An 11,360-nucleotide genomic window follows, 5' to 3' on the forward strand; every position below is an offset into this window, starting at 1 on the left:
TGAACCAGCCTTGTGTGCATACTTCGTCATGGTGTACAATCCTTTTTATGATTCGGTTTGCTGGTTTATTATTAAGAATTTTTGTGTTTATGTTCATAGGATCATTGGGCTATAGTTTTATTTCTCTTGGGATGTCTTTGTCCATTTTATATATATTATTTAATTTTCACATGTTTTTGGATTTTCTTCTGCTATTGATTTTTAAGTTCATTCCATTGTGGTCAGAGAACATATGTTGTATGATTTTAATCCCTCCCAATAGACTGAGACTTGTTTTATGGCCTAACACGTACTCTATCCTAGAGAATGTTTCATGTGCACTTGAAAAGAATGTACATCCTGCAGCTGTTATGGAGTGGAGCATTCTGTAAATGTCTTTTAGGTATACTTGGTTTGTAGTAGTATTTTTTTTGTTGACCTCTGCCTAGTTCTAGCTATTATTGAAAGTGAAAGTCTCCAACTCTCCTGTTGAATTGTGTATTTCGCTTGAGTTCGATCAGTTTTTACTTCCTGTATTTGGGGTCTCTGTCATGAGATTCATATTTGTTTAGAACTGTTATGGCCCTCCTTCCTTATCTTTAGTAGTAAATTTTCACATAACTTCTATTTTTTTCCGATGTTAGTATAGTCACTTCAGCTCTCTTTTGGTTTCTGTTTTCATAGTGTATCTTTTTCCATTCTTTTATCTCCTGTTTTTATTGACCTTTGTTTTTGTCGTATGAAGTGTCCTTCTTTGTCTCTAGTAATATATTTCTTGTCTTAACATCTGTAGGCGTACCTTGGAGATAACTGTGGTTTTAGTTCCACACCACTGAAGTAAAGCAAATACCACAATAGAGTGAGTCACATGAACTTTTTGGTTTCCCAGTACCTAAAAAGGATGTTTATATTATACTGTCATCAGTAAATACGCAGTAGCATTATGTCCAATACTCTGGCCACCTGATGTGAAGAACCAACTCATTGAAAAAGATCCTGATCCTGGGAAAGATTGAAGGCAAAATGTGAAGGGGGCAGCAGGGGTTGAGATGGTTAGAGAGTATCACCAACTCGATGGACATGAATTTGAGCAAACTCAGGGATAGTGGAGGACAGAGGAGCCTGGAATGCTGTATATAATCCATGGAGTTGCAAAGAGTCAGACACAACTTAGTGACTAAACGAGAACAACAGCATTATGTCTAAAAAATATACAGACCTCAGTTTCAATACTGTGTTGCTTGAAAATGCTCACCATCATCTGAGCCTTCAGTAAGTCGTAATACATATATATTTTTTTTGCCTCCTTGTGAATAACTGCTTACTGATGAGAGTGGTGGTTATTGAAGGTAGGGGTGGCTGTGGCACTTTCTTAAAATAAGAACAATGAAGTTTGCTCCATCAGTTGACCCTGTGTTTCATGAATGGATTCTCTGTAACATGCAGTGCTGATTGATAGCATTTTATTAGAACTTCTTGCAAAATTGGAGTCAATCTTCTCAAACCCTGCCACTGCTTTTTTATCAAAGTTTATAAATATTCTGACTCTTGTTGACATCTCAACAGTCTTCACAGAATCTTTACCAGGAGCAGATTCCATCAAGAAACTACTCTCTTTGTTCATCCATTAGAAGTAACTCGTCATCTGTTCAGCTTTTATCATGAGATTGCAACGATTTAGTCACATCTTCAACTCAACTTCTAATTCTAGTTTCTCTTGCTATTTCCATCACATCTGCAATGACTTCCTCCACTGAAGTCTTGAACCCCTCAAAGTCATCCATGAGGGTTGATGTCAACTTCTTCCTAACTTGTGGTTTAGTGTTGATATTTTGGCCTCTTCCCATGAATTATGAATGTTCTTAATGGTATGTAGAATGGTGAATCCTTCCCAAATGATTTTCAGTTTCTTTTGCCCAGATCTATCAGAGGAATCACTATCTATGGCACTAAAGCCTTACAGAAGGTATTTCTTAAATAATAAGACTTGAAAGGTAAGATTACTCCTTGATCCATGGGCTGCAGAATGGATACTGTATTCACAGGCATGAAAACAATATTAATCTCATTGTATATCTCCAGCAGAGCTTTTTGGTGACCAAGTGCATTGTCGGTGAGCAGTAATATTTTGAAAGGAATTTTTTCCTGAGTAGTAGGTCTCAACAGTGGGTTTTAAATATTCAGTGAACCATGTTGTTAACAGATGTCCTGTCATCTAGGCTTTGTTGTTCCATTTGTAGAGCGCAGGCAGAGTAGATTTAGCATAATTCTTCAGGGCCCTATGATCTTTGGAATCACAAATGAGCATTGGCTTCTATTTCACATCACCAGCCTCATTAGTCCCTCACAAGAGAGAGCTCATCTTTTCTTTTTTTTCTTTTTTTGGTGGTGGAAGAGAGGTATATTTGCTTGTTTAATTAACCATTAATTTTTTTTTCTTCTTTTTTGCTTTTATTTTTTTAATTATGAAAATATGATAACATGTTTACAGGAGACTTGGAAAATACAGAACAAGGTTACATATAGTTCCACTATATATTAGAATTTTTATCTTTTTAAATAGATAAATTTTTAGTAGATTTTTAGTTGGAATTTCAATATCAAGCTCTCAAAAATTAATAGACCATACAGAGAAGTAGAATGATATAGTAGACCTGAAAAGCTCTGTGAACCAATTCAACATAATTAAGATTTATACAGTTTTCACACAACAGTAGGATACAGATTCTATTCAAGGTTACTTTTCATTCACAGTTATTACAAAATATTGGCTCTATTCCCTGTGTTGTACAGTACATTTTTGAGCCAGTCTTTCACTTAGTAGTTTGTTCCTCACTCTCCTCGCCCTTATATTCTCTGTCCCCTACACCGGTAACCACTACTTTGTTCTCTGTGTCTGTGAGGTAGTTTGTCTTTTGAAGCTCGAATGCCAGGCGTTGACTTCTCCTCTCTAGATCTCCTAGGTTGACATCTGGCATTGACATCTCCTGGATGTCATCCTCTTCCAATATGAGGCTATTTTGTCTGCACTGAAACTCTGTTGCTTAGTGTAGCTGCCTTCTTTAATTACCTTAGTTAGATATTCTGGATAGTTTGTGGTAGCTTCCACATCACCACTTGCTTCTTCACCTTTCACTTTTGTATTACGGGATATGGCTTCTTTCCCTCAACTTCACGAAACAACCTCTGCTAGCCTCAAACTTCTGCAGCTTTCTCATCTCTCTCAGCCTTGCTCTAGTTTAGGCTTTGGCTTACGGGAATGTTGTGGCCACTTTGATCTTCTACCTGGACTGCTGAAACTTTCTCCCTGTCAGCAATAAGGCTGTTTGGCTTTCTTAGCATTTGTGTGTTCACTGGAGTAACACTTTTAATTTCCTTCAACAACTTTTCCTTTGCATTCACAACTTGGCTAACAGTTTGGTGCAAGACACCTGTCTTTCAGCCTGTCTTGGCTTTCAACTTGCCTTCCTCACTCAGCTTCATCATTGCCAGCTTTTGATTTAAAGTGAGAGATGTGCTACTCACTCTTCCTTTCACTTGACCATTTGGAGGCCATTGCAGGGCTGTTAGTTGGCTTAATTTTAATACTCTTATATCTCAGGGACAAGGGTAGCCTGAGGAGTGGGAGAGAAACCAGAGATAACCAGTTGGTGAAGCAGGCAGAACACATAATAGGCACAGTTCATAGTGCCCTAAAGCAATTACAATAGTAATATCAAAGGTAACTGATCACAGATCACCATAACAAATGTAACAATAATGAAAAGGTTTGAAATATTGTGAGAATTGCCGAAATGTAACAGGTGGCGCCAGTGGTAAAGAACCTGCCTGCCAATACAGGAGACATAAGAGACGCTGGTTCGATCCCTGAGTTGGGAAGATCCCTGGAGGGGGAAATGGCAAACCACTCCAGGATATTTGCCTGGAGAATCCCATGGACAGAGGAGCCTGGCAGGCTCCAGTCATGACTGAAGCAGTGGCATGAGCACAACACATAGATATAATGGAGCAGATGCTCTCGGGAAAACAGTGCTGATAGACTTGCTATATGCAGGGTTGCCACAAACCTTCAGTTTGTAAAAAGCACAATGGCTGCCAAGCACAACAAAGCAAAGCAGTGTAAAGCAAGGTATGCCTAGATTCTGTTTGATACTAATACAGCCACTTCAGCTCCTTTGTGTGTACATATCTTTTTCCATTCTTTTATTTCAACCTCTTTGTGTCTTTAAAGGGTATCTGTTGTAGACAGCATAGAGTTCAGTCCATTTTTAAAAATCCATTCTGCAAATCTCTGCCTTTTGGCTCGAGCCTTTAGTCCATATTCATTTAATATATTACTGGTAATTATAACTTAGTATAATTATTTGATAAAACAAGGTTTACAGCTGCCATTTTGCTATTTGTCTTCTGTTTTATGCCTTTTGATCCTCTAATCCTCCATTATCACTCTGTTTGGTGTTAAGTAGATATTTTCCAGTGTGCTGTTTTAATTCCCTTGTTTTTTCTTTCAGTGTGTAATTTTAAAAGTTACTTTATTAGTGGTTGCCCCATAGATTACATTTAACATCTTAATCTATGACAGTGTAATTTGGGTTAATACCAACTTAATTTCTGTAGCATACAAAACATTCCTGCAATATAACCCTGTTCTCTCACCACTCCTTTGTGCTGTTATTATCATATAGGTCACATGTAGTCATTATAAGCCCATTAACACAGTTTTGCAATTATTGCTTTATGTATCTATCTTTTGAATCAAGATAGAAGACTCCATTAATACTGTCTTTAATGAGAGGATGATGATGGGCCATGGAGGTGATGAAAATAGAGTTAATTTCACATTTGTGAATTTTTAAGAAAAAAATCCATAAAGAAAAGGCTTTTACTGGAAAAATATTTATTAAAATGTCAGTGTGATTAATTTTTAAATGGGGAAATTAATGATGGGTTTTATTTTTTGCTATTCATATTTTCTGTATTTTCTGCAATGAATATATATTACTTATTTGGTAATTTAAGACAAAAGCCTAAAGGTATTTAGAAACCAAATTATGTTACCAAGTGGAATGGAGTTCTTCAGTAGAACATACACCCATTTTTTTTTTAACCCCTACAGGTGAATCCCTACCTCTCTAATTTATTAGGTTCTTCAAAAATCTGTATTTTAATATATATCATACTAAATTATTTTACTTCTGAAATAATTCCAGGCTTACAAAAATGTTGCAAGAATAGCACAAAACTATTTTTGCAACTTTTCTGTAAATCTTTATAAATAGCCATAATAAATCTGAAATTCTTATATAAACTTTATTCAAGTTCTTAAAATGTTAACATTTTATCACATTCTCTTTATTAGTCTTTCTTTCTGTATATGTAAATACCCATGTATGTATAATGTACATGTGTATATCAAAGTATTAATATATGTGTTTTGTTGTTTTTTTCTGAAATGTTTGAGAATAAAGACATGATACACCTTTACCCTCAAATACTTCAGTGTGTATTTCCTACAAATGGATATTCTCTTATGTAACCACAGTATATTATCAAAATCAGATATTGACACTGATCAGGTACTAACATCCTTTAAAACCAAGAAGTAAAAACAAATAAAAATTCCTGTTTCACAACCTAATCCAGGATCCCATGTTGTATTTCTCCAGTCTGCCTCAATCTTTAATGTCGTTGACATTTTTGAAGAATACAGGCTAGTTATTTTTTAGGTTGTTCCTCATTTTGAGTTTCCCTGAAAGTGAAAGAGGAGAGTGAAAAAGTTGTCTTAAAGCTCAACATTCAGAAAACGAAGATCATGGCATCTGGTCCCATCACTTCATGGCAAATAGATAGGGAAACAGTGGAAACAGTGGCTGACTTTGTTTGGAGGGGGGGCCTCCAAAATGACTGCAGATGGTGATTGCAGCCATGAAATTATAAGATGCTTACTCCTTGGAAGAAAAGTTATGACCAACCTAGATAGCATATTAAAAAGCAGACAGATTACTTTGCCAATAAAGGTCGGTCTAGTCAAGGCTATGGTTTTTCCAGTGGTCATGTATGGATGTGAGAGTTGGACTATAAAGAAAGCTGAGCACGGAAGAATTGATGTTTTTGAACTGTAGTGTTGTAGAAGACTCTTGAGAGTCCCTTGGATTGCAAGGAGATCCAACCAGTCCATCCTAAAGGAGATCAGTCCCGGGTGTTCAATGGAAGGATTGATGTTGAAGCTGAAACTCCAATACTTTGGCCACCTGATGCGAAGAGCTGACTCATTTGAAAAGACTCTGATTCTGGGAAAGATTGAGTGCAGGAGGAGAAGGGGACGACAGAGGATGAGATGGTTGGATGGCATCACCGACTCGATGGACATGAGTTTGAGTGGACTCCAGGAGTAGGTGATGGACAGGGAGGCCTGGCGTGCTGCGGTTCATGGGGTTGCAAAGAGTTGGATGCGACTGAACTGAACTGTGCCTCGAGTCAGGGGATGCATATTTGGCATTTCTGTCACGGAAATGATGCTGTGCTGTTTATAGTGCGTCCATTCAGGAGGTACACGATGTCTGTGTCGTTACTGCTGATGTTAAAGGTCTCCCTCCACCTTCACCTAAGGAAGCGCTTCGCTTTGGGTGGGTTTTGTTGTTTTATTGGTTTGTAAACAATAGAAATTTACTTCCCACAGTTCTTGAGGCTGGGGGTCTGAGATCAGGATCCCAGCATGGTTGAGTCCTAGTGTGCCCCTCCTCTGGGTCCCAGGCTGCTGTCTGACAGTGTGAAGAGCAGAGAGGGGGTACAGGTTCCTCTGTGACTCTCACAAGGGCCCTAATCCCATCTGGAAGCTCTTAGTTTTCATAGCTGCTAGGTACATCAGATACTTCATACGTGATTTGATCTGTTAACTTCCTGTGGCAGTTAATGGTAGATATCTCATAGTAATGACATTTTCCCATCATCCAACTGAATTCTGTTTTTACATACCTTAATCCTACTTTGATCTTAGGTTCATAAACTGAAGCATTTAACAAGTGTATAATTTTAATACTATCTTAAACTCTTTATACATTTGGTCCTTCTCAATTCCTTTAAGTAAAATTGGTTTATTTACAGAATTTATTAATTAAAAGTATTTCTTAAAGATGTTGTGCTTTAAAAACTGAATTATCCCCAGATATCATAATTCTAAATTTACTTCACCACCCCTCACTCTTCACCTGCAATTTATATCATCTTCTACTCCATTTTTATTTTTATCACCTTCCTGGTTTTTGTCTTGTTTTCATCCTAATTTAGCCTTGAACCTGAAAAAAATTTGTTGCATTCCTTTAGATAGCATTTGTATGGGTTTGAAAATTCTTTTTTAATGTGCTTTTAAATCATTCTGTTTTATATTTATGCTCCTTTGCTTCATTGAGGCTCAAGGTGAATTTTTTAATGAAATTATTTTATTTTTAATGATTCAGTTATAGAGTGGATTGTGAAAATGGATAGGTTTTCAAAGAAACTAGATACTGGGCCATTTGGGAGGAGATGTTCTGTTTGATTTATTAGAGATTATCATAGTAAGAACTGATGGAAAGTCTGACAGTTACTCCATTGATAGTTTCAACTTGTGTGAATTATTTTCCATTTAAAAATATGTTTTAAATACCTGCTTTATGCTAGGCACTAGGTTTTAGAGATATAGAAATTGTCAGAAACAGGGTCTTTGTGCTTATGGCTCACTTGTTTCAATGGGGAAAAACAGAATAAATCACAAATATTATAAATGTAAAATTATATCTGTGAGTTATGTTATAAAGGAGAAGTTCAGCATGGTAAGATTATAAAATAATTAATGGAATTTGGTGATGTTTAGCAGTTCTTTAAAGGCTTTTCTCTGAAAGAGTTTAGAGTGTATAAGAGTTAAGTAGATTGCAAAGGACAGAAAGATGAGTTCAGAAGTAGAAGCATCCCTAGGAGAAGGACGGATATAGATGGGTTTGAGAGAAATATAGGGAGTCTGATCACATAGTCTTAGTGGTGGAGATGGGAGACTGGGGTTTTAAGAATGTGATCCTGATTTCTGTCTGTGCTGCCAAATGAATATGGTACCTACCATTCACTGAGCAGAAAGAAGGGAGCACAGCTCTGAGGTTTGAGAAACTCCAGTGTTTGATGGCTAGGAAGGGGAGGATATACAAGAACAGGAGACAGCAGGAACAGTAGACCCCAGAGGAAAGGAGGGAAACAGGCTGTTCTGGGAGGTTAGGGGAGTGAATCTGGCATACCAGGAAGAGGAAGCCTGCAGGTCAGACACTCCTGCAAAGTGAGGTAAGGACTGAAACATGTCCGTTGGACCGAATGGGACAGCATTCAGTGTGGTGACCTTAACAACTGCCACCTTGGGAGAGCAGGGACTCTGGAGTCTATATTGGTGTAATACCAGCAGTGAGTCAGTGTGAGGAGATGGAGATAGCAGGTGTAGATAATACCTCTAAGGAGGCATTTATGCCCTTGGTGAAAAAAGGGAAAGAAGCAATAGGATGGCTGTAGGTAAAGGTAGATTGGGTACCGTAGTGAGATAAAGAGAGTGCATTTTTGAAGACTGAGATGAGTTCACTTTCTGAGGGAGTAAGGATTCCACATTGATAAAAGCTGAGAATATTTCAGGTAGTCTTGATATAAGATGTGATGATGAGAAAGAAATGTGGAATCCACACTCTTGGTATTAATGGCTACCATCAAGGGTCTACTTTGTGTTAAACTGAAAAAATTTTAAGTAGTCACTGATTAGTTTGTTTTTTTCTTTCAACCATAATGCCTTTTTGTCAGAAGAATGATGAAAATGGAAACTGCTCAGGGGAAAGAATTGAATTCCCTACAACAAATTTATATGAACTGGAAAGCCGTGTTTTGACAGATCACTGGTCCATACCTTACAAGCGGGAAGAGTCACTAGGCAAATGCCTGTTGGCGTCTACCTACCTAGCAAGACTCGGTAAGTTCATACCTCAGGACACGGGGAGATTTCTCTTTTGATAGGAGCCCTGGCTTTAATCTTAGCTCCTGTTGTTGCCCATCTCTATTATCTTAGATTGTTTACTCTCTTAGTCTTTCTTAGTGAAAGCGTTAGTTGCTCAGTCGAGTCAGACTTTTTACTATTGGACTGTAGCCTGCCAAGTTCCTTTGTCCATGGGATTTTCCAGGCACAAGTACTGGAGTGGGTTGCCATTTCTTTCTCCAGGGGTCTTCCTGATCCAAGGATTGAACCTAGGTCTCCCACATTGCAGGCAGATTCTTTACCATCTGAGCCACCAGGGAACCCCTGTGAAATAAAAATGTTGTATGAAATGAGCTGCTTTCTTCTAGCTCCAATAGAGTATAAGATTCATTAAATATACTTGAAAATTGATATTATGGAAATTGAAATTAATGTATTCTAAAGAGGAGTTCAGCAATACATGAACCGTGAACTTCCTGATGTTCAAGCTGGTTTTAGAAAAGGCAGAGGAACCAGACATCAAAGTGCCAACATCCGCTGGATCATGGAAAAAGCAAGAGAATTCCAGAAAAACATCTATTTCTGCTTTATTGACTATACCAAAGCCTTTGACTGTGTGGATCACAATAAACTGTGGAAAATTCTGAAAGAGATGGGAGTACCAGACCACCTGACCTGCCTCTTGAGAAATCTGTATGCAGGTCAGGAAGCAACAGTTAGAACTGGACATGGAACAACAGACTGGTTCCAAATAGGAAAAGGAGTACGTCAAGGCTGTATATTGTCACCCTGCTTATTTAACTTCTATGCAGAGTACATCATGAGAAACGCTGGGCTGGAAGAAGCAGAAGCTGGAATCAAGATTGCCGAGAGAAATATCAATCACCTCAGATATGCAGATGACACCACCCTTATGGCAGAAAGTGAAGAGGAACTAAAAAGCCTCTTGATGAAAGTGAAAGAGGAGAGTGAACAAGTTGGCTTAAAGCTCAACATTCAGAAAACGAAGATCATGGCATCCGGTCCCATCATTTCATGGCAAATAGATGGGGAAACCGTGGAAACAGTGTCAGACTTTATTTTGAGGGGCTCCAAAATCACTGCAGATGGTGACTGCAGCCATGAATTTAAAAGGCGCTTACTCCTTGGAAGAAAAGTTATGACCAACCTAGATAGCATATTGAAAAGCGGAGACATTACTTTGTTGACTAAGGTCCGTCTAATCAAGGCTATGGTTTTTCCTGTGGTCATGTATGGATGTGAGAGTTGGACTGTGAAGAAAGCTGAGCGCCGAAGAATTGATGCTTTTGAACTGTGATGTTGGAGAAGACTCTTGAGAGTCCCTTGGACTGCAAGGAGATCCAACCAGTCCATTCTGAAGGAGATCAGCCCTGGGATTTATTTGGAAGGAATGATGCTAAAGCTGAAACTCCAGTTCTTTGGACACCTCATGCGAAGAGTTGACTCATTGGAAAAGACTCTGATGCTGGGAGAGATTGGGGGCAGGAGGAGAAGGGGATGACAGAGGATGAGATGGCTGGATGGCATCACTGACTCAGTGGATGTGAGTCTGAGTGAACTCTGGGAGTTTGTGATGGACAGGGAGGCCTGGCGTGCTGCGATTCATGGGGTCGCAAAGAGTCAGACACGACTGAGCAACTGAACTGAACTGAAAGAGGAGAAAGTACTGCTTATTTAACACACATTTTACGCTTATTAAGTGCTTGGCATTGTCTTAGGTGCTTTGTGGTGGTTGTTCAGTCACCCAGTCGTGTCCGACTCTTTGCAACCCCATGGACTGCAGCACACCAGGCTTCCTTGTCCCTCACCATCTCCTGAAGTTTGCCCACTTTCATGTCCATTGCATCGGTGATGCCACTCTCTCATCCTCTGATGCCCTCTTCTCCCTCTGCCCTCAATCATTCCAAGCATCAGAGTCTTTCCAGTGAGTCAGCTGTTCACATCAGATCACCAAAATACTGGAGCTTCAGAATCAGTCCTTCCAACAAATATTTAGGGTTGACTTCCCTTAAGATCGACTGTTTGATCTTGCTGTCCAGGGGACCTTCAGGAGTCTTCTCCAGCACCACAGTTCAAAGGCATCAACTCTTCGGTGTTCTGCCTTCTTTACAGTCCAGCTCTCACAACCATTTGTGACCACTGGAAGACCATAGCCTTGACTATATGGACCTTTGCTGGCAGAGTAATGTCTTTGCTTTTCAATACAGTCTAGGTTTGTCATAGTTTTCCTGCCAAGAAGCAATTGTCTTCTGATTTCATGGCTGCAGTCACCATCACAGTGATTTTAGAGCCCAAGAAAAGGAAATCTGTCACACTTCTACCTTTAAATTATTAAATAAAATATCACTAGGTTGGAGAATATGTATCGTCATAAGGAGGCTTC

General features: G+C 38.8%; 1 protein-coding gene and 1 long non-coding RNA gene across 3 annotated transcripts in view; one reads left to right on the forward strand and one right to left on the reverse strand.

The window, feature by feature from the left end:
* The window catches only part of USP24 (ubiquitin specific peptidase 24), a 162,731-nt gene that overhangs the window by 29,597 nt on the left and 121,774 nt on the right, over positions 1-11,360 (forward strand). The window contains exon 2 of one of the 2 annotated variants that reach the window (XM_040231059.1): positions 8,788-8,953. In XM_040231059.1, coding sequence (XP_040086993.1) covers positions 8,788-8,953 — 166 coding nt within the window. Of the gene's footprint in view, positions 1-7,186; positions 8,954-11,360 lie in introns of those variants that run through there. The other variant, XM_040231060.1, reaches the window with a different exon arrangement.
* Positions 10,902-11,360, reverse strand: part of LOC120856091 — a 21,704-nt gene continuing 21,245 nt past the window's right edge. Inside the window, exon 3 of the long non-coding RNA XR_005719387.1 lies at positions 10,902-11,004. This is a non-coding gene — a long non-coding RNA (uncharacterized LOC120856091). The remainder of the gene's footprint in view (positions 11,005-11,360) is intronic.

This window comes from Oryx dammah, unplaced genomic scaffold, assembly GCF_014754425.2.
Source record: "Oryx dammah isolate SB20612 unplaced genomic scaffold, SCBI_Odam_1.1 HiC_scaffold_28, whole genome shotgun sequence".
NCBI classification, from domain to species: domain Eukaryota; kingdom Metazoa; phylum Chordata; class Mammalia; order Artiodactyla; family Bovidae; genus Oryx; species Oryx dammah.